This window comes from Salvelinus sp. IW2-2015, unplaced genomic scaffold (genome assembly GCF_002910315.2).
Source record: "Salvelinus sp. IW2-2015 unplaced genomic scaffold, ASM291031v2 Un_scaffold712, whole genome shotgun sequence".
In the NCBI taxonomy this organism is placed as follows: Eukaryota; Metazoa; Chordata; class Actinopteri; order Salmoniformes; family Salmonidae; genus Salvelinus; species Salvelinus sp. IW2-2015.
The window spans coordinates 245,122-271,572 of record NW_019942600.1 but is presented as its reverse complement, the minus strand read 5'-3'; the positions used below and the strand labels follow the sequence as shown (position 1 = coordinate 271,572).

The 26,451-nt window shown below is 41.0% G+C and overlaps 3 protein-coding genes across 9 annotated transcripts in view; all 3 read right to left on the bottom strand.

Annotated features, from left to right (window-relative positions):
- The window catches only part of LOC112068781 (homeobox protein Hox-B3a), a 56,660-nt gene that overhangs the window by 19,368 nt on the left and 10,841 nt on the right, over positions 1 to 26,451 (bottom strand). The window contains exons 1-2 of one of the 7 annotated variants that reach the window (XM_024135981.2): positions 22,485 to 22,576; positions 5,602 to 5,799 (exon numbers count right to left, since the gene is read on the bottom strand). The gene's annotated coding sequence lies outside the window, so the exon portion shown is untranslated. The other 6 variants (XM_070438298.1, XM_024135979.2, XM_024135980.2 and 3 more) reach the window with 6 other exon arrangements.
- Positions 7,280 to 11,598, bottom strand: hoxb4a (homeobox B4a). The gene is made up of 2 exons (XM_024135992.2): positions 9,984 to 11,598; positions 7,280 to 8,992 (listed from the first exon to the last, which is right to left on the bottom strand). Exons 1-2 carry the CDS (start codon positions 10,405 to 10,407, stop codon positions 8,664 to 8,666), a joined length of 753 nt encoding a protein of 250 aa, XP_023991760.1. The 5' UTR covers positions 10,408 to 11,598; the 3' UTR covers positions 7,280 to 8,663.
- On the bottom strand, positions 22,068 to 26,192 carry hoxb5a (homeobox B5a). Its single transcript, XM_024135991.2, has 2 exons — positions 25,338 to 26,192; positions 22,068 to 24,639 (listed from the first exon to the last, which is right to left on the bottom strand). Exons 1-2 carry the CDS (start codon positions 25,918 to 25,920, stop codon positions 24,392 to 24,394), a joined length of 831 nt encoding a protein of 276 aa, XP_023991759.1. The 5' UTR covers positions 25,921 to 26,192; the 3' UTR covers positions 22,068 to 24,391.

Below are 26,451 nucleotides of genomic sequence, written 5' to 3'. Positions count from 1 at the left end.
TTCCCCGAGAAATGATTTATCGTGGAGACGGCCATAAACAACACAACTCCCTTACAAACACACAATGGCAGCCCGCTGCCGCTGACACACATATCACTATAAATCAAGCGAAGTAGCTGGCTGAAAAGAAGAGAGAGGGAGAGAGAGACATGCAGACATGAGGAAGACCGAGATGGGATGGGGGACGGATGAGAATAGTAATACGACTGCTTTTAAAATATATACATCGCTATCATTGCATTGCAATACAGTGCAGTACTATGACATGTAAAGGCTACTATTGCTCATGTAACCAAGGCTGAAGTCAAACGATGGGATGATGGGTGCAAACACATGCATGATGTCAAAGTACRGCAAGATGAGTATTTTTGACATATTTACCACAATATTACAAACAGCATATAATTCATTGACTCGGGTAAGCCAACGGCGCAGCAATGCACTTGCGTGGAAGTGGCGTCCCCGTTTCCGCTATACTCACAATGTCCACACGACGAGAGGCTCTCGTCCAAATTTGTTTTATTGCAGCCTCTGTGTGTCTCTCCCCTCTCTTTTTTTTCTTCTCCGCTATAGGGCTTGTTTTTAAAAGGACAGTTGAATTTCACGTCAGACACAAGGAGACCATGTCTGCGATATTCCTGACGAATACATATCTATTCTGCAACCTCTGCATTAATTATTTAATGAATCACGTGACCAGGAGGGGATGGGGTACCTCTCCTTGCACGCTCCCGGGACCACTCTGACCCAACACTCCAGAGCCCACGTTCTAACTTAAATCTTTTACAGAAATACACAATAAAGACTAGCCTATAGGCCTGCACCGTTTACTCTACAGCTCATTGTGAAAGGGAGAAATACGTCTTATGCTATGTGTGTGCTATGTAGGCTACTGAAAGAAGTTATGGTAAGTGGCCATATGAGAGGGATGGCATGGTACGAATAGAGGAGGATAGTGAAACACTTCGTTTGGTCTTTATTCCTTACCACCTCTGTTTATGTATTTCTAGATAAGGGTGTTTTTATTTCGATTGAAAACAAGCAATCCTTATTTAGATCTAGATTTGTGCACAGAAGGCGTACACTAAAAGCCAATGTTGTAATAGCTAAACTGGTTCGCTTGGTCTATTGTTGATATTATTGATGTCATGTTATTCGTTGAAGCCCTTGTTGGTTTGCACAAATCTTTTGTTTACACAAGAATTAAATACATCTTTGGCCATTCTGGAAGAAATGAAATCGATGCATACGCTCTTTCACCCACAGTCAATTTCATAATAACACTATCGTTACTGATGGTGATTCAATACGGCACAATTGCTAAGAGATCAAAGAAAACAACTACCTTTTTGTGGAATCCTTCTTTTCGAATGACTTCGATAGGAGCCGTGAAGCGATGGCACACATAGCTGCGCCAACGAGATCTCTAAATAGCAGGCATCTAATTATTAACAAGTTTGGTGGAAGCCCGTGGCACGAGGGTGATTMATTTTTACAGGGACCATTATGGMGCGAATAAAAAACAGGTAGCACGCGGCAGAAAGGAGAGAGTTGTATGGGGAGAGACCCTGCCCGCAAGCACTTAGCAACAATGGTACCAATCCTTTGGTGTGCTCTGCCATTGCACTCACTCAGAACAATAGACCTGGGGCTGTGTCCAACAAACCCATGCAGCTATGTCTAAAGGAGAATCCTGAAGGTCAAACAATAGCAGGACTTGCTGCTGTGCCTACGAGTAGCAGAGAACAACAGAACACTGAAGCTGTTTCCCTTTTCCCCAGGAATATCGTAAACAAGAAAATAAACAGCCTGAGGGGAAAACGGCACAAACTGGTTTGATATCAAATGTAATTACCCCGAACTATTTAGGAAAGAAATCAACGCTGTGTAGATAAGCTATTTTGCAGCTATAACTTTGCCCAGCAGGTTCTTTGAAATATTTGCGGTCGGGGGGAAATGTGAACAATGCACGCACGATAGGCCTACATGCGGATGGCAGAGTAGAACAATACAATTGCGCATATCAGATCAAATCGTTATTGTATCATTATTGTAGCTTTGCTCTCTTCGATAACAGAATAGGGGAGACACAAAGAAAGGTACGACTGGGAAASATAGAAATCCAAAACTGACAACACATTTCAAGGAGTTCCAAAAGATTTCACACATAATTTAAATCAAATATTTGCAGCGGTGATAGCACTATTAATGATGGCTATAAATTATACTAATCACAGTGGGCCCATATAACCGCAACAAAGATTACCACAATAAGAACAACAAACGAATACTACTCACAAAAGAATGACACCATATTGTGTAGCCTAATTATAATAATAATATTGATATCAACAACAACACCAATAGCTTAATGAGAATGATAGTGATGATTATATAGGCCTAATAATAGCCTATTTTCTTGGGGGGGGGGACGAAATACATTGCAAGAAAAGGTCTAAGAAAAATCCGTGATCGATGGGAACACCCAAAAGCCTTATCCTTGTAAATGATTAACCTAATCACTCTGGAATTGAATAAAACTGCACTTAAAAACTGAAGTGTCCATAAAAAAAAAGCATTTGAAATACTGTGTAAATAAAGAATAGCCTATATGTGGGTTACTATTGCTTACAGAAGACATAATAATAATCATCATCATCATCATCATCATAATAGTAATAAATAGTCAATCAAAAAAAATCTACAAAAATATCAAACAGCAGTCCATGAAAATCAAAGCTGAAGTTTGGCTATGTAAACACAGCGTTTTGCTAAAGGCTAGGTTTATATGGGGAAGCAGAGATTGATTTACGAAGCCCAACATCCCGGCCTTTATTGGGGATCGTAAATCTGTCAGAGCCGGCAGAACACACACAACCTTTTTTCAAATATATTCTGCGAAGGACATGGACTCCATAGGACAGCATCCAGTCAGCATGTAACATAACCTGACATTATACTATAGTTATTTTAGGTATGTTTCAATCAATACTGTATGCTTCTGAAAACAATTCTAAATCTATGGAAGCCAGTCTGAAATATGATAAAACATGAAGGTAGGCCTACATGGTGAACGGTATCAAGGTATTGGCGTTGCGATCATAATTATAAAGATGAATTATGGATGCTGTTAGTGTATGTACAGTAGCCTTTGTTTGTATTTACTGTGTCTGTCTATCTGTCTGTCTGTCGGCCTATCATTATTTGTGCTATTATCATTAGTAGTATAATTAAAGTAGTAGCTAGTAGTAGTAGTAGTAGTAGTAGGCTATAATCATAATAATAGTAGTAGGCTAAGTAATAAAGAGTAGTAAAGAGATTAGCTAGACGTACGCTATAGATAGGWGCAGTGCTATTATTCATTGCATTATCCATTATTATCATGCATTACTACCCTTGAAACCAAAACTTATTCGCTAAAATAGTAACATGGAACTTTACTTATATTTTCACATTCCGCATTTGGTGACGACATGATGAAACCGCATCATATTGAGCCACACATTCAGTAATAACCCATGGGTCCACAATGAAAAGGGAAAAGACTCCAAAGAGAACAACCACTATTCTAGGTAGCTTGTGCAAGTTAACATTTGTGCACAATGAATGTAAGCTGGGGCATCAGTGTTCACAAAACAACACCCTACACATATAATACAGTAAAGCGTTATACTGTACAATGTATTAGTGGACAGTGGGTTAGAAGGGGGGGGGGGGGTCGTTGCTGGCAGCAGTAACAATGGTGCTTTGCTTTACTTAATGTCTCCTTTAAAAAAAAAAACGCTTCCAGCTTTTGCACACAAAGTGCGCGTGCGTTAGCTATATATCTATGTGACTACATGGCACTGACCTCCGCTCCATGGCTGTCCACAATAATAAAAAAAAAAAAACGCTTCCAGCTTTTGCACACAAAGTGCGCGTGCGTTAGCTATATATCTATGTGACTACATGGCACTGACCTCCGCTCCATGGCTGTCCACAATAATAATTCAGCAATGCGCGGAGGCTATTTGTTTCGCAATTAGCGGTGTGATCTGAAACAGGCACCACACCACCGCAGCTCTCCGGGCCAAGCGGCAGAGGCTTCCAACAAATCTTGGAGGGGTTTTAGGTCCAAGGAGGGAGGAAGGCGGTGGCTGGAGAGGGACTGAGGGAGCATGATACAATGCAAGGCGTTGGCATACCATATAGTAGTCGTATCTGGGGGAAGAGGGAGGGGGGGGTATAAAGCCCCTATGACTTCCTGTGTAAAGCTGAAGCTGCTGAAATGTACAGTCTCACTCATAGCGAGGCCTATCAAGATGTGAGACACAACCCAAACGTCTCCTGTAGCAACCAGAGGCTTAGCCTATATATTTGTGAWTCTGAGGGGAACGAGAAAGAAAAAAATACTCCATGCAGCTAGATAGCTCTGGTGAAGGGCACCGCTGTCTGTTTTCTTAAGGCCCTGTTTGGTTTACGTGGGTGTCTGAGACGAGATAGCACCGTGCCCCGAGGTTACAGTGACCTGGCCGCGGTGTTATGACTAACTCGCCCGGGGTCTTTGTTGGAAATGTAACATGGAGCGGTGTCCAGTCTGCGAGGGGTCAAGGGGTACCAAGGGTCAGTCTGTGACTGTCCCCTGGTTGAACTCGCGCTCGGCCAGGCCATTCTGTTGTCAATTCCACCCATCGATTTTTTTCTCTCTCTCTCTCTGCCTCTCCCTTCGATACCAGTACTTATATTTTTATATATATAGTCCTTAGACTTTTTATATATATCCACAGAGATTGATTTGAATGAGTCAACCAGCAGTGAATGCACTTCTGAGGCATTCGTGCTCATCTAAGCAAACGACTAAATGCAATTGCGTTGCAGAGTTGTGCTACAAGTCGTTTATTTCGAAGTAAATWATTTTTTTCCGGTATCCCCCATGAATCGTTCTTTTGGTTTGACCAATTGATCATCTAATTACTCATAGCCAGGCCTCTGTTGCATKTACGCACCTGTAYACAAACGATAGGACTTAGCCTTCATATTCAAATTCAAATATAACTGCAGGTAACACTAAAAAAGTATATTCAATTAGAAAAATATAAATAGGCCAATTATAGGACAGTATTCTAATAATGTAAATATCCTCTAACCCTGAAAGAATGCAGTGTCAAGCTTTGAAGACAATGATTCTGTCCATTCCAAAAGGCCAACATGATGCATGGGTGTGCCTATTACAAAGCCTATACACCCATATCCATGTATATAATGTACTAGAAACATAGGCCTATTGAAATAAGCAACACATAGAGAGAGCGAGAGAGGAAGAGGGTGAGCGAGAGAGACATCTGACATGTTAATACCATTTCAGAGGCGATGCTTGGAGCCCAAGAGAAGTAAACAAGTTGCACAAATTCTCAGGAAAACGCAACTTCATTTCTACCCTCCACGCCGTTCGTGGATACACAACAGTAGGGATCCACACACTATWTCAAAGCGACCATAAAACCTACCTAGCCTTCCCCCCCGACCTCAACAAATGCGCGCCTGTTACCCGGCTGTGAAAGCAAGGGCTATAAAGCAATAAAACTCCAACCAAAGCATACCAACGAAACAAAAAGTCATTACCTTCGTCGCTGCCATCCTCCGTAATGCGAAGATTCTCAATGTCGTTGGGATTCTATGGGGATTTTCTTCAAGAAAAAAAGTTTTCTTGTGGCAAGACTTGGTCAAAAAAAAGGTGGTGGGTTGAGAAGGGGGGGGGGTGGTATCTTCAAGTGTCTTCCAAGACTCCTCTCCTAGCAGAAGGTCCGTGCAGTTGTGCCGCTGAATGACAATAGAGAGGAGAAGAAGTGTTTAAAGAGAAGAAGTGATTAATGATTTTTCTGTATAATTCTCACATTTTTCTTGGCTCTGTCCKCAAATAATGGTGGTGAACTTTTGGGGCCCCTTAGAAATCTGTTCGCTCCTATTCACCCTCCGAAAGCAGAAGTTAAAAAAAAATAATAATAAAGGATAAGAATAGAATTCTAAGGTGCATATTGTATGTGATGTCACGCGCAAATTCATTTATTTTACTATGCAAGTGCTTGGGGGCTTTTTGTGTGAAGACACATGTGCGTGGGGACCAATGTATCTATTCAAATAAACGACGTTTGAACTGTTGTGAATATAACAACATTTGGACATAATATCACTTGCCATCTGAAAAGTATAGAGACATTGCCTAAGGCCCCACATGAAAATCCATTGTGTGCATCTATGTGTGTGAGCTATAGTGCCTACCATCGGTTTCACGCGAAAACAAATTTAGAACTTAAAAAAGAGCGCATTCAAAAATACTGCGAACGAATTCAATAGTAGGCCTATCACATTGTGTGTATTTCAACGGTACCATGTGTGTATCTTTGACTGAACTTGCTTCAATGTCTTGAGGCATAGCATAGGCCTGTAGGACGCTGGTGTTTTTCAAAAGGCATTTCATAAATATATGGGGAGAAATATAATCACATAAAGTGATTGGAGGAGGCTATATGGCACAAGGGCYTACATCAACCAGCAAGTAATAGAAMATCTTCTCTGTTCCACAGAATGCGAGGAGACCAATTTGAGGCCACACTTTTGTTTAAAGTTCAACACCCAAACGGAATGTTATTTTCTTCTGCTCTATATTTTCGATACCTGCTCTAAGAGAAKAAAATGAAAATTAATACAAGAGCCGCGCCTTACAAAAGAAGCCATTTGTCTTCTTGATTGTCTATTTGGTTGTCAGGGTTTGAGCTATGGCACCGACCCGCTCCTTTGTAATATAAAAAAATACACAGCGAGCCAGCAAACACCGAGAAACTGTTGTGCAAAAATTAGACTCATTAAAGCATTAAAAGCCCACGAGCCGAGAACCTATTTAACTTTTTTTTTTCAAAACGAAGATCCATATTTTCAGGCTGTTTTCAGCACCAGCGAGCAGCGGGTGTGTGAGCACCGTTAAATTAACGAGAGAAGAGAGTGAAACGAAGGGGTTCGTGATTTAAAACGAGATTACAAGGCATAATGTACCAGGATCACTCATGACCATAAGATATAAATCACCACGGAGATGTGCAGTGTTTTTTTAAAAGACAGACTACATAGAAAGGCAAACGAAAACCCACCATGGGAGGACAAAATTAAATTGAATCTTTTTTTTTTTTTTACACATCCCTTGCTATGAAAGGAGCTGGTCTGAAGAGAGCGACATATCTCTGTATCTTTTGGACCCAGAGCATTGGGGAAACAGCGGCAGAGGGAAAGGAGGACACAAAGAGGATTGATGGATGCTTTTTCAGCCATTTATTACATTTCTATAGCTATTTACAAATAATAGGTASACACTGAGGAGRAAGAGCARAAAAAGAGCAACATTCAAATATGGAGGAAGAAAAAACTAAAATKTCGACATTATCAGAGACAGGACTGATCTTTGGAATGTAAATAAAAGGAACACGTACAAATAAAATACCCAAAATGGCACATGGTGAGAAGAAAGCGAGAGAGAGAGTGAAAGAAAGAAAGAGAGAGGGTGTGCGCATGTTTGTGCCAAGAAAGGATACCAGATAGAGAAAGATAAAATATCAAATAAATGTGTATTCAGTCATGCAATATACGCACCTTTTTTCTCTTTACAACCCTGGCCAACAAAATTGCTTAAATTACATTTCACTTACAAGAAATGAATATGTTCGTATTGCAGATACTTGCCACAAAATTCAAATGAGCTTAACCTGTCACTTCATAAGACAAGGCAAGAAAATAATGAACATAAGTACAACTGAGGTAATTATAATAGCTAGGTAGTACATTGTAGTGCTGTGTTTATAATGCTTAGGTAGGTTTGTACCAGATTTTGGTTCATATATGTAACTATTCTATAAGTCCAGCTCCATCATTCCACTGCGACGACTATCCTTTGTTAATACCGTGATTTACCATCTTTTGTTCAAATGCACCCTGTCTTTGCTAGAAACAAAGAAGGAAAAACGAGTCCCTGTAAAAATGAACTAGCAACGGACCTCACAATCGTTGTCAGTCTTAATATATAAACATAGAATATAACTGAGATTCAGCTATATTTTCTCTTACAAAATACTTCATGTTCGGGGAGAACATATTCGGTGTATTTTTTAGTTTTGAGGAGAGAAAAAGGAGTAAGAAAACGGCTCTTGACGAAACAAGGGGGCTCATTTATTAAACACAACGTTGGACGTCGAGGTAATGGGCAGGCCCACGGTTCATCCTTTGTACTGCAGAGTAAACATGACAAATGGGGCCGAGTTTGGCATGATTAAAGATGAAACACGGATCCATCTTCACCAAATCTGAAAAGTATCTGCCGCCTTCTGTTCTAATGGAGGGGGAGAGAGAAAGAGAGAGAGAGGAGGAGAGGGGCATGGGATAAAAAAAGGAACTGGATCAGGTTGTGAACACATCATTGGAAGTGTTTGTGTTTGAATCTTCTCCCCTTCTACATTTTTTGAGATACAAATTTTCTCTTCTTCGTTTTTTACTCCCCCTTCTCTTTCCCCCCACATGTTCTATCCCTGTAATTGAATTGAAGAGGGGAGGTAAAAACATGGTGGAATCCATGTATCCCACTCCAGAAACGGAGGTTTCAAAGTGCATGGTGGGTGGGTGGTGGATGGTTAGGGTGGAGGCTATAGGCTCGGTGGAGGCCCGCTGGTTCGGTTCTGAGAACTCCCCAACGCGAGCCCGCTGCTTTGCGAGTTTGTGTTGTTGGAGTTACTGTTGGAGCGGATCTTTGTGTTGGGCAGCTTGTGGTCTTTCTTCCATTTCATCCGCCGGTTCTGGAACCAGATTTTGATCTGGCGCTCGGACAGAACCAGGGTGTGGGCGATCTCCACTCTGCGTCTCCGGGTCAGATAGCGATTGTAGTGGAACTCCTTCTCCAGCTCCAGGACTTGCTGTCGCGTGTAGGCTGTCCGCGAGCGCTTGGGCTCACCCACCCCTGTGTAATTTGGATTCACTGTGGGACAGAGAGCTATATATTACAGGCCGTCCCCAAAACACACATGTGTTGCATTTGTAGGCCGAAACATATATTATTAATACACAGCTCAAAACATTTTGAATATTATATTAAATCGGCCTCAGAACGTGTCACAAGGTAGGCCTATATAGACATAACCTTGCTGAATTATGTTATGCAAAATTCTACAAGTAAGCCTCCGTCCATGGATGCTCATTGTATTTTCTTTACGTTCACTGTGAATGAGGGGCGCATGGGGGTGTTATTATAGTCTGAATGGGTGCTGGATAATGATTCAACTAATTCAAAACTAGACAAAACACAGTGGATGGTAACCACAAAAAGCCAAATAAAATACAAACTTAATAACCTATCTAAAAGTAAGGCCCTAACTCCTTCATTTTGAATTTCTGGCGTATGGCGCTGGCATTATGCACGTCTTTAAACAGTGACTTTACAATAGTTTCATTTGTCGTTGTCTGAACGCATGCTCTAGTTCTCAAAGCACACACTCTAATCATTGCAGAATAGTTGTGTGGGTCCATAATAGAGTTCAACTATTTGCCTTACCATCAGTGTTTTATTGTAGTCTCCATAAATATGAATATTTTAGCTTCCATAAAAGTTTTCCATGAACAATAGAGAGGTGACAGAGGAAAGTACACGTTTGTACATCCAACCACTTAAAATCAAATTACCAAAGCATAAAACTTAACTTATGGGATAGTCGAGTCGTCATAAAACCAATCTTAGGAAGAAATTAGAAGGGCTAGKTTGCATAGACTTCAAAGGTACTTGGCGAAGAAGTGCAATAAAAATTTATGGGGGATGTAATTATATTGCCCTGCAAACAGCCGATCGTAAATCTAGACCAAGGGTTACTTCACGAGGGGAGAGAGATTTAGCACCGAACACTAAGCTTCCCACCTTAGGTAAACTGATTCAGGCTCACAAAGACGCAGAGTAGGGAGAAGTTAGCAGCACTTACCGATGTTTACGTGGACTTTTTTCATCCAGGGGTAAACCACGGGATCCTTGCGAGAGCTGGCCGTGGAAGGGCTTTGGTTGAGGGGATTCTGGCCACAGGCGGGTGGAGGGCTTGGAGTTACGGAGTCGCAATGGTGGCTAGGTTCCGGGAGAGGGGTTGAGAGTCCGGCTGGGGGGAGGACGTGACCCCGTGGAGATATCACCACCGTGGGCTGCCCCGGACCCTGGCACGTTGTGTAAGGCGGGTCGGCGCAGCCCGACCGCTGGTTGTAGATCGACTCACTCTGAAAAGCAGGCTCTCGCCTCTGGGCGCTGTAGTAGTCCGGAGAGTGACTGGGTAGGTAGTCATTCTGTGAATATTCCTCGCAGGGTGGAAACTTGGGGTCCACATAGTTGGAGTTGATCAAATAGGAACTCATGGCCATTAATTTCTTTGAATTGCACACAAAATATACTAAAATTTATATCTATCGCTTTACTCGTTTTCCTGTTTCGTAGAACCCTCCTACTTTCTGTCAAGTGAACAAAGTTAAGAATCCATGTGACAGCGGGAGCCAATGGCGTGGATCCTGACGATTCCCGGATAAGGAAATAGGATTAGGCATACCCGCACATCATSTGGGCATAGTTTGTGGCATTCGAATGTTGCATAATTTTTTGCACACTGGCACGCTCGCGGAAAGCACGAATCAAAACAATAACAACCTGAAGCAGCCACGCCAGAAATACATACCACCGGAGTTTTCAAACGTCTACAGAGCAGATCAACTAACCAACCCCCTCACCTGTCCAATTCGTGATACAGTACATAAACAAGAAACGTGTTGCGTCCAAAGCTTGATAGTTAAGCCATATTCACTCACTATTTTTTTATTCTTATTTTGGCTGGAGCWTTTGAAAACAAGGGCTGGGAAAAGTGATGCGTGTGCTCGTTCTTGCCAAGCTTTTAAATGGACTCACTAATAATGGTGAGAGAATGCCCTGGCGTGCGCTGCGTGCAGCAGAAGGCTGTCAGAGATGAATCTAGGCTTGTTTAGAATCRATAGAAAATTCATCAACTAATTCAGGTTACAAAGCCTCCTAAATCACAGCTAGACCTTTGCATTAAAGCGAGTCCACCGTCAGTCCCCCCTAAACACCACGTTTATCCTGCACACCAATTTACACACCTACCTTGCATAGTAATTGAGACCACGCGCCCTTGCATTGCCAACCGAATAATAGTTTTGGTCCTTATCAGGACTCCATTCTCCTAACCCATGCAATGTTATCGTTGGAATAAGGCTCCATGCATGGTGAGTGATCATGCGATAAAACTCCTTTGTTGTCCAAATTGGCTGTTTCACAATCGAAATGGTGGCACCGTGAATACGCTTTTCAGTGGAAGACAAGCAAATCACAGCACTTGACAGATTAACATGGCAAATAAAACCCATTATAACTTTCGGTTAACCTTTTCTACTGAAATKATCAACAATGAAAAACAATAACAAAGTTTCTCACCCCATTAGCCTACATTGGGATAATATATCCTAATGGCACAACACAATTCAAATTAACATMAACTGGCAGTCGTCTGTATCCATCGATTGCTTGTAGCGTATACATCAACTACATACTCCCTTAGATACGAATTTGTGACCGTGAGTCTGTTCACACAAATCCGGATCTACAGGGTATATATAGATGACAGGTATTCTCAGGGCAGGTATTGAAAGGGGCTGCTCACCTTGACTGCGTCATGTGAGGTATCAACGTGCTACGCCCAAAGCAGGCTTCCTTCAAGTGTGTCAGCAATGTGCCACAGCACTACTTAATGAAAGGTGCTTTGCTCGTAAACATAGCTAGCTCGTGATGTGCAGGGACCAACTTTACAAATTCACATTTGTTTCTTCCATGCATTTATGTTTTGAAAACGACATGATTCGCCAAAATATATTGCACAATAGGTGAATGGCATGGTGATTTTCGGTAACCACAAAAKAAYAGTAAGAGCAAATCWGTGTAAATAATTGGTTTAAAAAAATATTCATATTCAGGGGAGACTGAAGCTCACACTTCTACAATTACAAGAGAAGGGGTAGCTCGTTTATAACCGAAGCCAGTAATCTATTTGACAATGCAGAGCGAACAAAAGCCAAGTGAATAAACTTGAGGGTGTAAGGGATGATAAGATAGCCAGCTCCTTATCGACTATTGTACACAATATTGACAAGCAACGATACACATAGTAAGATAGATCAAGTGAGTCAAACTTCAGAAAGGTCAACCGAGGCTCGAGCCCAGGCTGTAATACAACWTTTGTTTTTTATGACAGGTCATTTTTGTTTACAATCACCGGCAAACACCACTCAAACGGCGATATCCGGATGTAGGGTATATAAAACAATAAAATATGCACGAAGGAAGAAGTGGCCAACTCCTCTCACATCCTTAAAGCAGCACAGCAGAATTTACGACCTTTTTAACAAGTTTCCCCCTCACAACAAGCACAGAGTCTCTCATTTCGATTTTAAACGTCCTGGGAAAAAACACATATACTCATTCTGGCTACTCAAGACTCAAACCTGACGTAGAAGCAAGCATATTGACCATATACAAAAGGCTAAAATATCATCAATACTATCAAGGTAAGACCTGTGTACGAGAGCATTTAGAACCACAATAATCTTCTACAGAGTAGACCATTTGATGTCGACTTCATTGTGAGAGCTAAATATGTGTGAAATCTGTTGCAAACAATACCTAATAGGAATAGGTTGCGTTGGTATTTTATATCTGTAAATGACTTACAGAGTTATTTTAAAATGCGCATCAAACGATGTTGAAATATTTAGGATAAAATGTGTGCATAGGCTACCCCTGAGAATGATAGGCCCGGGCTACGTGTGAAATAGTCTCTGAGTAAAGCTTTTATTTTCCAAAAATAAAAGAATGTACATACACATTCAACAAAGACCTTCACCTCTAATCAACATCAAGCATGTTTCTCAACCCATCCTCTGTAAGAGGAATTTCAAATTAGATTCACTTGCAAATGTTTTGAAATAAATTGCAATATTGACTTAGAATTTTTTTTTTTTTTTACATATTCAAATAGGCTATTTATTTAATGGGGAAATATGATTTAATAATCTAACACGATACCAGTGATAGGCTACTCATATGATGGAGAATTACAATATTTTTAAATATCTTATATTTAAGAGGCTACCAATAAGTTAGAGCGATAAAACAAGCAAAAAGTATATTGATATTTCATAATCCCATGTGTCCATTTTAGTCTAAATATATATATCTCAAAGTGTTCATATATCAATGAGTATAGGTTCATCTTTGGATGGGTCTTTGTTTAGAAATCGCAAGGGCTCTTTGTTAAGGAATTTGGGACCAAATTCAATTTAAGGAACTATTACTGCGCAAAAGCCAACGTMATGTCAGAAAAACGAAAAAATGTAGATGGAATCGAAGTGAACCTCTCTATACCAAAATTCTCTTTGTTCGTTTCATACTTTGTAATGAGGGAAAAAAACAAACCAAATCTATATTACGAAATCTTTAGCACCCCTAGCGTTTACATATTCGTTGGGCTGCTTAATTCACAAATAGGCCTTAACAATGTCCTGAACACTCAAATCGTCCTTTTCTTGCATTGTCTCAGTCTATTATTTCTTACTCCTCAAAACAGCTGGAATTCTTTATATCACGGCTGAATGAATCAAAATACAATGTGGRCAATATGAACAAATTAATCCAGCTAGTCCTAATCATACCTGTATAAGAAACTTATGTCACGCGACTAAWTTCTAATGCACAAAATAGGACCAATATGTTTTCATAGCATAAGGGAGAAAGTCCAGCCCTCGTGCCCACTCTAGCCCTTTCACCCCCTGGAGTCCACGACCTCGCCTTCACCCCCTTAACCATCCCCTCTGAACGGCATTGGGACCCCTGAGCCATCTGCCCCTTCGRGGGTTAATGTGTACACCGACAGGCATTCAAGGAAAGCACCCACAAACTATAGCCAAGGTAAATATTCACCCCAAAACACCACACGGTGCTCAGGGTCCTGCGCCTCAATGGGTTGAATTAAAGTCATAACTACTCGGAATATGAAAGGAGGGGGAACAGTGCCACTCACCGCAGTGCAATGCACGTGGTCCGCCCAGGCAAGCACCTGCTCTATGGAGAACACSGCGATATGTAAATGAAGCGCCAATTTCTTACTTACTTCTCTCCATGGCACATTTCATCTCGTCTTCGATTCCCTCCTTTCCCCATCTCTCCTGCTGCACACAGGACGCGGTCTTGCTCCGGTTATTGTCGATTCTCCAARCCTTTCTTTCTCTTTCGCCGTACCGTGAGCCCTGAAGCCCCCTTTTCCTTTCTCTAACGCTACAGGTTTAGCCCGTGACCTCTCCGTGATACCTTCTGCGTGAAACTCCCTCTCATTTCCGCGGTGTTCGCCTAAGCTTCACTCCGGTAGCATAGGGCGACAATGGGCAGGCGGACATTAAACTATCCAAAGGGCGCAAGCCAATCTCCGACGCGTAGGCTACACATACTATAAGAGGAAGAAAATAATTCGATTAAACAGCAGGAGACCAACTTCCTCAGTCGAACGAATGCGACATAGTCGCTTTAACCTTGCGGTGGGCGACTAAAGAGGGCTAGTCTATCCCCCCGCTCAACACCACCGCATGCCACCTAATACATCTAAAAAAAATAAAATGCACATTACCCCTCTACTGTTGTGAACGCGACAAACCACCGGGTGCTTTAAGGCATTTTTGTTGTGGACTCAAGTTTTCGTATTAATCTCGCAGTTTGGCAGTCTTTGTTAAACAGCAAGGCGTGTCAAGAGTCCGAGGACATTTTAATATTTGTTAGACGTGCTGACCTGCGTTTCACCCCTTCTTTGGGTCTCTCCCACACGCAACTTCTATAGTAATGTATGCATAGCTTGCTCGGTCATATAGAATTGTGCCCAGGTCATTACTTTGAAGAAAAATGGACTAGGAAGGGGGCTAATTCAAAAAGGCTTTCCAAGCCCGAAAAACAACTCAAGCATAGTGATTTTCATTTTCTTTGTTGCATAAATAAAATCTCCTGTGCACAATGGGGGGAACCAAATGTGCAGTTAACAAACCGTGATATACAATATTGTTAATGTAGACTAACATTTAGAAATATATCTTGTTTAAAATGTATATATATGTTTTGTTTAAAATTTTATAAATTGTTCAATTGATTGTTAGCTGATTTCACCATAAATGCACGACTTGTCGATTTAAAAGTATTAAGTAATTGCAGTTGAGGATATTCGATACCATTTCCTTACACTAGATTTRTTGATTATTGTGGATCTAACATATGTGCTCACTTTTTGTCTTATTTTCATCTAAATATATAGTAGGCCTACATTGGACATTTTAGGGAAGCACGCATCGAATTTAGGCTCAACAGAAATGAAATAATCTTTGCTATCATTCGATGTTAATTCTTTTGACGTCCTGAAAAATGTAAAGCTACGAYAGCTACATTTATTATTGTCTCTCTCTAGCCGTGTGCAAACTGCAGATATTAAAATTCACGGCAATACCCTGCTAGGCAACMGCACAAGCTACAATGGAATTGAAATTAATTCAGTGAACTCCGGATGAACTCCAATAGGGATATGTTCTCTAACACAATTATTCACCACTTAYGCACTTACTTGTTTGCCAAAATACCGACCAACCAGAATTATATCATCCTAAACTCTACCATTAGGCCAAATGTTTGTCAATAACGTAATTATTTATTTACTGAATTATCAATKTTSTCGTTTCTCCCGTCTCTCTTTTCTCCCCCCAACATTAAGCATACCTCAACAATATGTCCAAAGTCATCCATTCAACTTCTCGACGTAGATAAAGAGGTTTACGTAAAGAGAAATGGAGGCCAATGTGTTTAKGAATTTGCTGAAGGATGGTGTTTTAGGGTTCCAAAGGTCAACCAGATTGCATGATAGCCGTATTCCAGGTATTCAACTTTGATATTCTTACTAGGGAAAGTTGTCACCATGTGGACAAAACGTTGTCTAAACATCCCCTTTCTGCCAACCACTATCCTTTACCCATCCTTTCGCAGTGAAATGAAAACTGTTGTTTTCCTCAGGGTGGGGGCACGGGATGTTTTCCTTGTATTTTCACTGTTTACTGCAGTTCTTTGTGGAAGTGACACATTTACATTTTCAACAGAGAGGGKGATTTCCTTCTTTTGAATATTGAAATAATCTACATTGCAATACGCCTTTAGTAGCCTACAGACTTTGTTGTGTTTTGTTTAAATTGTTACAGGGGTTGCAAAATACATTATCTTAAAATAGACATAAACGAAAACAATCTAACACATTTGTGAGGGGAAAACCATCACATGCAATTGTAGCGTCTGGAAATATAATGAACCTGCTCAATAAGGATTCCAGCCTGAACATAAACCTTCTTTAGGATGCCTAAAGACTCCTTTTTCAAGATGTTGGTTCTGTCTCCGTGCACATTATTTTTGAGCGGAAAATCAGATAAGGTGAGGGATTTTTATGATGGTAAGCAAGATAAAGATTTTTGTTGACGGCGTTACGCTGATAAGCACAGAGAGAGGAAGAGAGGGGTCATAACCGCAGGTCGTATACAGAGATTTCAGATATCTCCCTACATTCAAGTTTAACACAACTTGTATTATTGGGCCTATACTATAGCCTATTACTTGTATAATTTGACCTCCACCATGGCAGTAACACTAACACCATCATTATTTACTGCACATCACTACTGCCAGCTGCTGCTACAACTACTACTAATACAAGTATAATAGTTGCAGTCGTTGTAGTATTAGAAGAGTAGAATTTATAACAATAAAGCAAATCATTCATTTTACATTGTCCTTTCCCATATTTTTTCAACTGACAAGTGTCCTCATTACAGGCCAATTARTTAAATGTCTGACACTAAAAGAATGCAACACAAACGGAAATATATAGGCTAGTGTCCATGAAGTGTGCTTAATTGATAGGCCTATCATTATTTTGATTATCCAATGCTGGAAAKGGGGAAACTATATAATTCTAGACCTAGGCCTATATGGTGATGTTTTTTAACACACCCACGAATTAACATAGAACCACACATGTAGCCTATCATTTAATTGCAATACAATGAAGAGATGTGAGCTATTTTATAGAAAATTATCAAAATTCCTCATCATGCATTTTTTGTATGGGTAGTTTACTCTCGTTCTCTTCGTAATGCTTTGCCAAAAGGTAAACTAGACCACCACAACAACAGACARAATGTTTGATTCTGTTGAAAATAAATACAATGTTATTGCACGAGCCATTAGATATTTCCCGTTGTCCCTGTGACAGGACGTTTGGGGAGARCAAACACCTGCATTGTGCGTGAGAGACCCCCAATGTCACCAAATCCTTCCGTTTCTTCCCTCAATCTAAGCGTCCATTTTTCTCTCCGTCGCGCGCTGGGGCTTGCTTTGTTACCAGGAAGGTCAGCCCTTCACCTATCCCTCTCCTCTCTCTATCATTTCTCTCATCTTTGCGCATGAGACAATCTATAGCCCCCTCCCTCGCGCCCCTCCTCTCTATCCCTCCCTCTCCTCTCCCACTTTGCCATTGACACCAAGCAATTGGTCTAGAATACAGAGTCGACAGCCGACTGCAGAGTCACGCACGACGTAAACTTTTGACCCCTCAACTGTTTGACCCCATGCAGCTAGCTATACAGCCATTCTACCAATACTGGATTCAACTTCCTTTATTAGCTTCAGGGGAGAAGAGAAAGACCGGGAGACTACGATGCTTACTCTCTTATCTCAAAACTGCTTTTAACAGACACTGACTGTTTATTTTCTTGTTGCCTTTCCAGCACTTCGTGTAGTTAATAACAAATCGACGAAAAACAGGGAGATAGACAGTCTGAAGTGAATTGCTGTTTGTATTGTAGTAAGACTGTTTCGATTCGTGGTCTCCACTTTGTAGAATCGAAGTTTAATTTTACGCAGCTGAGAGGGCTATTTTAGTWAAGAACAGTGTTTAGGTTATCGACYGTTATGTTTSAAATGGTCGAARCGCTGGGTGGGTGGAAGATAAGCGGACTCACAACTCTCTCTTGTGGCTATGAACTTGGTCTAAAGCGGGCTCTGCTGGCGACGGGAGAGAGTTGCATTTAAAGTGAATATTCCTTGGCACAGATCTAATTGTGTAAAAATAACTACAAGGGGAAGACATSCAGCTTTTTGTGTTTGTGGTTTAAGGCCTACTCCAGAAAATATTTAGCCTGATGAAGGTATGCACCATGCGTAAAATTGAGATATACAATTAAATATGTTTCATATCCTATTTCTAAGTATTTATGAAAATAGGTAGGTCTACTTAGTGGTGGATGGTTGGATTATGGTAAAGTGGTTTTCGAGGAAGAATAAGATCACCAAAGTTAACTAAACTTTATTGGAAAATACAAATGCTTTGTAATGCTGACATCAAATGGTGTGAGATTCGATATGTATTCACATGAAACAGTCCTGTATATCGTACGTGTCTTTCACACATTACATTTTTTTTATTTTTTTATTTATTTCACCTTTATTTAACCAGGTAGGCTTCCACACATTACATTTTGATCAGTAATGGCCCACTTTCATTGTTAAACTATAATTATTATTTTTTTTTATTGTATAGATAGAATTGAAAGACGCAAACCATTAACAACTAGTTTAGAAGTGAAATAAATGTTACACATCTGCAATATGCAAAAAAAATAGGCCTACATAAGAATTTGAAAAGTTGTACAAATATAACTTGCGGTTTCTGGATGAATTAATAGCCCGTCGAAGGGAATATGTTGAAGTAATGAAATGATGTAGAGATTCCCTTTCCTCCAGTTATCACTAAACTTCAACATCCATGGAATACACATCCAATATAGGTGATATACAACCTCAAATATTTGCAGGAGGGTGATCCCCTTATCATAAATCTTAGCGAATATTAACAAGGATTTGGCGTTATCAAGTTCTTATCTCAACGCAAGGAATATCAGATTTGCTCAGCCTGCAATTTCAAACAGATCTATAGTAGTACTCAGCGCGTTTCCGTTGAAGTTCTCTCTCWAACGTGGAAGACACATTTAGGATATTTCACCCTGAGAATCGGATACAGAAGCGGGTAAACAATAGGTAAATAAGAACAACTTACTGTATTCCTTTTCCCCCTGTCGGTGGTACATAGCTGCGCTTGACGGGCTTGCTGTAATGTGGTTGCGCCTGCGCACTCAGAGCTCGCTTTGCATCGCTCGTCTGCTGACCTCGCGGTGACACCCTATGCATTATGGATGAGATATGCRCCCAGATTACCCCTATCAATATGCAAAACACATTACGCGGTTTCAAATGGCAATTTAAACGTTCGAAATTGTGGCACACGAATGTTCCAGGTCGAAAAGACCGGAAAGATTTTKAGGTTTTTGTGATACCAAATAACAGTAGAGACACAGACAAACGGGAAAGTCGTGCTCATATGGTACACAAGCAACAGCAATTCTCCAAATTCCATGAACAAGTTTGCCATAATTCAAGATCAGTCATGTAGGTCAGTCATGTTCTCTTTAAACTCAAATGAAATTGGCTATATTACACGCCTCAAATTGAAAGCACTGCAAAAGACCAAGGCTTGTGACACACATCTTAGAATATCTGTTAAAACCACAATACAAKTTGTCCTACCCATTTACCGATACGCTTCTCTCTGCTCTCTCATGTTGTGCCTACACATAACCAAAACACACCCCACACCCACACGTAAAAGCACACACACCTTGCAATGAAAAAGCTGTCGCCTAGTTACTCACCCACACATCTACAAACTTTTATGCTCATGCTAAGCCTCTGACTGTTCAAAAAGTACATGCAGCCTACTTAAACGGTAAACGGATGATGAAAAAACKAAGTGGTCGACATCGTGGGGGTTTAGGTCGGTGAACCCGTTGGACAACTTTGAAGAGAAGAAAATGCATATGTCGCGCACTACTTCTGTGACCGGCTGAGGCCTCTGGCCAGAGCCCTCCCGACTGTTGTCTATCATTATAAAAAGGAAGCCAATGAAAAATGAAATGGAAGCCCTAACCTCTCCTCGCGACCTGAGTTTCGCCTTCCTGTTTACTGGCTGGAACTTCCTCGGTCTGTTACGCGCTCACAAGCACATACACACACACACCACGAGCCAAGAGTAAAATACACCGGAAACCCAATATTCATTTKTTTTGTATAAATAGGACGCTGTAGGATTGAGAGTTAAAAAACACATGAGATCCCACTGGACAATATTGGATTTTCAAATTGTCTACCGTATGGGACGCTTCCCAACAGCTGAATATATGATTGATTTTGCAATGTTGATTTTGATAATATTTGTGAAAAGAGAAAGTGCAATTAAATGCAGTCTCAGTGAAAATAATCTGATATTAACCTAATTGGCAATTGTTATTGTAATATAAGTATTCTTGTGAAACTAAACATTAATAACGTGTTTACATCTGTCTGCTCATAGTTCGTTTTGCTGTTATTCGTCAAAGGAATAGAAGTTTAAATAGGCCTCATATAGAAAGAAGCCTGTAGTGGATTTTCCATTTTCCGATTATCAAATGCAAAAGTTGCCATTAGACATATAAAACCTMATATCCTTGTGAATTAATTTTGGCCTGTCATGAATATGAATAACGCTAACCATTACATTTACATTTAAGTCATTTAGCAGACGCTCTTATCCAGAGCGACTAACCAAAACTGTTGATTCTGAATAACTTTTCTGGTGAATATTCCACTGCGTAAAGATGTTTTTTTCTTAATATTTTGCATTATGTGCACGCACAACTGTCCTTATAAACAAGAACTGTYCAGACGGTTGAAAATACTAGAAGAGGGCCAGTCGTCACCATATTGAAAATACATTGGGATAGATCTGAGAGAAAATAATTAATGACAGTTGGAGATCTGTAGACGAGTTCTGAGGAACTTCCGAAATAAAATCCCTCCCTATTAGCAGCCGTTGATTCGCTAGCCTATCTCTGTTGCGGTTGCCCCCTGCTTTGGGTAGACTACATAGCTACTAATTGTTAAAATAATGACGTCTGTATCCTCTGTTTTTTGAACGACAGTAACTGCCAGAGATTCCACGATAAAGATCTTTACACAAGGACATGTAATGATTTAGAGTTTAAAGTTTACAATTGAGTTCAGCTACAGTCTCAAATGTAAGTGTCGCGTTGACACAACTATTAAACAATTTACATGATTTAATCATACGTCATACAGAGGTGCCATTTCCATGGTATTGAATATATCTCAAGGATTTTAACTCAAGGCTTTGTTCCTTGAAATAGTCCTGCCTACATGGACATTTTGATACAGGGGTCGAATGTGAATGTTCGCATCCAGTTTTGTTATTCACACCCTCCCTGCTTGAAAATACTTGGGCAGGGTACGAACAAAGATTTGCTTGTACCTCTAGGACGCATATCATTATTGTGTGTGTGTGTGTGTGTGTGTGTGTGGGTGTGGGTGTGGGTGTGGGTGTGTGTGTGTGTGGTCGTTCTATGAAAATCATGGAATTTGGCATAGTGGACTTGGTGACATTTTCTGATTGCTGTCATTGATATCCATTCCATACACTAAACCAGTGTGGGTAAAATTAATCTATTGCCCACTGGATAATCACAATAACATATCTGATCCTCAAATCAGACAGATAGAAACAATGTACAACCATAATCACGCATATTACGCTCATATTCATATTAATAATCACTTTGAACTTTTCTCTTTTCTGTTCACAGCTCTATGCTGTCTAAGGACCCAACGCCATGAACGTCGAGTAGCCTTTGCTGCAATCTGTTTGTGGCTGAAGCAACTCCACTCCAGGTTACCAAGCACCTTAACGCCTTAGCTTTTTACATTTTTTTATTAATACGTCATGAGATTATTGACAAGAACATTTCAATAATTTTATATCTAATAACAATACTTCCGAATCAGGATGTCAAAGTGTATACCACAACAAAACTTTATTTCATAGATGCAAAACGACAATAAAAAACGACAGGCTATATGTCTAAGTAACTTCCCTCAACAGTTGAGTCTACATGAATTCCCTCAGAGGCAGAGGTCAAGGTTTGTATAGTTACATCCACAAATACACAACTAAAGCATATTCACAAGCACACATAAACACATGTATCTATGACGCCTATATCACATGTCCCCACACATAGCAGATAGGCCTAACTAAAATACCCGAAATATATGAAGGTCCAGAGACTCAGCACCATATCAAAACCACTGTTGAGAGTCAAATAAATGACAGTCATTACACACGATGCCTCCCCTCTCCTTCCTCCCTTCCTCCCTTGCCCCTAGGCCTAGCCACCAGCCAAATAAGCCTTAAAACTGGACTTACTGTGCAGTTGGTGCATTCATACAGTCCACGGGTTACATTTCTGCCTTGAAATGGTTCGAACTGGAGCGCTGACATTGTGTGTACCAGACAAGGGCACGGCAGTGGCCTACTACAGAGCTCTTGTCTAACTACTGACCCTTTAGAATCCCTCGGAAGCAGTTAAACCGTCACTTGCATTCTAGAATGTGAAATATATATTGTCAACTCCCCAAAACCATAAAACTAACTTTATGGACCCCACGTGACTTTTGAGAGCCAGTAAGGGGTATCTGTCGGTGGCCTGGGCGATTTTTACGATCTAACTTCAAGATAAAACCCTCATCCGTTTGACATGTAAATGTCATAGCTTCTTTTGGTATAGTTTGGCCAAAGGGGAAAGCAAATTTTCAAAACGCAATTGGCCAGGCAGCACCGGGCAGATGGGGCTTTTTGGCAGGACCTTTACTCGGCTCTAAAAAGTAGCGTAGGACCAGAAACAACGGTTGAGAACCCACGGGTAAGTTTGAAAGTTCAGTGCTTGTTTACTGAAAGTGAGACGTAAACTAATTTGTACAGGAGGGGCGCCGTTTAACAATGAGGAAATCATTACAGAAAAGTGCCCAATTCGTTAATGTTTTGGATGTGAAAGTTTGTCAACAAGAGATGGGCCAAGAGTGTGTGCTCGGTGTGTATTTTAGTTGAGTTTCAGTTGTTTTGTCGTTGGGATTGCCACATGTCCCTCAGGTTGCATTTTAAACATGGGAATGACTGCAGTGGCTATGTCCTTGTGCGTAATGCGTAACTGCGATTGTTCCATGTATGACTTAACTCCAGCCTATCATTTGRCCGACTGCATTTGTGGAAGACATATTCCCGAAGTATTTTGATAAGGTTTTGAGACGAATTGACAGCTGATGTCGTACAAAGCAGGATACATGTCTACCAGGTTTGGACAGTGGGTAGACAGGGGGTCTGGGAGTTTGATGCGTGTTTGACCCCAACTGAGTCGTTTGTGAGGTAGGCAGGGGGTAGAGAATTACAAGCAGTGTGCTCGAGGGGTTTGGTCTGAGTATGAGGAACTTTATTTTCTACTCCAAGGTAAGCTACAAACAAATACAAAAAGCTTATTGGCAAAATGCTTACAGGCAGTCCGACATGACAATTGTCATTTTCCCCCACACACTTGTCATTCACTCTGCCCAATACAAATAGCCAATTGGTCACATGAAAAATGTCTAATATATACATCCTTTCTGGAACATAAGCATGATCCAATAATATACAATTACATTTGGAATATAACTATACACACGTATGAACGGATACGGGAATTCTAGTCACGATTTTGTATATACAAGTGTCCCTTTTTTCAAAAAAATAAATGAGTAATTTAAACACATGACACAATAATCCAAAGAAATTATTCAAACAATGGTATGAAAACATGAAGGTGATCATATATAACACACCGTGACTCCTGCTAAAGCAATACAGGGGCCTGTCTAAAATAGCTTAACTTCATGTTTGGGCAGAGGAGTCTCTAATGCTGTAAACTCGTAAAGTATATTCGTTATAGTTTGTAAATAAGTTATAACATTTAAGAGCTCACATGCCAACTTTCAAGAAAGCAGTAACATAGCACTTGACACATAAACGATATTTATAACAATAACAACGGGCGGCATTGATAGCTGTTTTTCTTTTTTCCCCCCTCCAAACAATAATCACTGTTGTATTAAAAAGACAACAACATATGAATATGAACTGTTTTTAYAGAAGCAGTACCACAGTATAAGTTAAGTTGCCCTAAAACATCAACAACATGCCAAAAGATGCCGCGCTCTACAGTACTCAGTTATAGTGTTTTTAAAAACTATTTTGAATGTGTGTATTCTTTTCTTTTAGTGTATTATTTACTTGCGTGACGTCTATGGCTGGAAAGCGTTACCTGCAGTAGCCAGACTCATGCTCTTCAGTTTATTGTCCTTTTTCCATTTCATCCTTCGGTTTTGGAACCAGATCTTTATTTGCCGTTCTGAGAGGCACAGCGCGTGGGCTATCTCTATTCTCCTCCTCCGGGTAAGGTACCTATTGAAATGGAACTCTTTTTCCAGCTCTAGCGTCTGATAGCGAGTGTATGCTGTTCGGGCCCTTTTGCCGTCTGGTCCAGTCATATCTGAATAGCATGGATAAAACGCAAGGGGATAAACATTAACGAGAAAGAACGACCAAAAGCATTACACAAGCAAATACTCAATAACTTTGACCAGCCCACGTTTGTACCACAACACACGACCGAGTCCACCGATATAGGCAACGGCTATCACTGCACATAAAACTACCGCAAATGGTGCTTACACGCCTCATCCGGCTGTATTAGGGTATTTTTGTGTATTTTCTTAGGCTATCAATGCATTCCTTTCACTGGGCATCTTATTCCACATTACAAAGAACATGCTTGGTTACAACATTAGTATTTTCTTTCCTGAATAGCCACTGTCCTTAATACATCCCTCAACTTCTTGCACTCTTTTTCTTTCTCTACTGCCTTTCTCCATTCTCCACATTTTATTGCCGTTCTTCTCCGCCCTGCAGTAATAAAGTTCCCACACGTAATAAAGCTTAACTTTTCAAAGGAACAACAACTTTTAAGTCTTCCTGCCGTTTTGCCCTCTCTCTCTCTCACCCCGTTCCCTTCTCTAGCCCTGCGAGGCTTACCCTCTTGACAGATTTATGGTGCTTTTGTGGAATTTGCTAAAATATAGGCACCACCAGGAGCAACAAGAGGAAACGCTAACGGATAAAACGAACACACAAAACACAACCTTTCTGATATCAAAATAAGTAGAGATAGACATCACGTAGGCTATATACCATGGCTAATGTGCAGTTTCCGCATCCAAGGGAATATCTGTGGTGCTTGGCCATCGCTCGATGCCGTGGTGTTGGAGGTTGCTGTGGACTCTTGCTTCTGCTGCGTCCGGGCGGCGGGGTTGGCGCTGGCTCTATGGGTGCCCTCCTCGGTCTCGGAGGAAGCGCTCACCTCGTCTATTTCAGTGAAATGTGTGGTGTTGGTGAGGTTACTGCCCGTCGTGCAGGCGCTCTGGTCGGAWGGGGGCGAGGAGCATTTGGGTCCCAGACTCTCGCTGTTGGAGCACGGCAGCGGCTCCGGGGACGCCAGCGAGCAGCTTGACGGCTGCCTGAACCGCGTCTCCGGAGCGGGAGACTGGAAACCCCGGGAGTTATCCCCAACAGCCCCAAAGTGGCCAGTATTGGATGAACGATTGACGGTCAGGTCCATMCCATTGTAGTTGTAGCCGTAAGAGCCCGAATGCATGGTGCCGGAGTCCCTGTACGAGGCGTTCATAGCGCTGCTGCTAGTTCCATAATTTAGTAACTGATAGTCGGGGCCATTTGGGTAGCGCCCTGAGAACGAGTTTACAAAGTAAGAGCTCATTTAGGTTGTTTTAGAGGGCTTGATTTGTAGATCTTGGTCGTTATAACGCTGTGCTTCACGATTTATGATGTATTAATGAATTATAGCAATGCACTGTACTTCGTTTTTGCTATGTATGCGGCCAAATATGGGGGTGGGGGTGCGTTTGAGAATCACGTGCTTTTGTTGACCAGTCGTAAATTCTCACTGATGACTTCAAGAGGTAATTCATGCTCTATGGTTACAAATGATGACGAGGAGGGAGTCGTTAGACTCAAGTCAACGTGTGCCTCCCCATTGCAGGGTTGTGCTCCGTGTTGGCAGAGAGCGTCACCTACTGGGAATTTAATTTAATGCAGTAAAGAAGGACTTTAGAGAAGGAGTTTTAGTTAGGATGTAGGTCTCTTTTCGGAAAGAATAAAAATTATTTGTTATCCCATAACTTTCTTTATCGGTTGTTGTGATCGCAGTATCATTTTGCGTCTTTGCTAACCTTTTCGATGGGAGAACAAGTGGGCTCGTGGCAATAAATGCACCATTAATAACTGAATA

Bases quoted from the DNA above. Each gene is read 5' to 3' on its own strand.
- hoxb4a (XM_024135992.2), bottom strand. From the start codon at position 10,407: ATGGCCATGAGTTCCTATTTGATCAACTCCAACTATGTGGACCCCAAG. The intron at 8,993-9,983 runs GTAAGTGCTGCT...TCTGTCCCACAG, and splicing joins AAAAGTCCACGTAAACATCG to TGAATCCAAATTACACAGGG.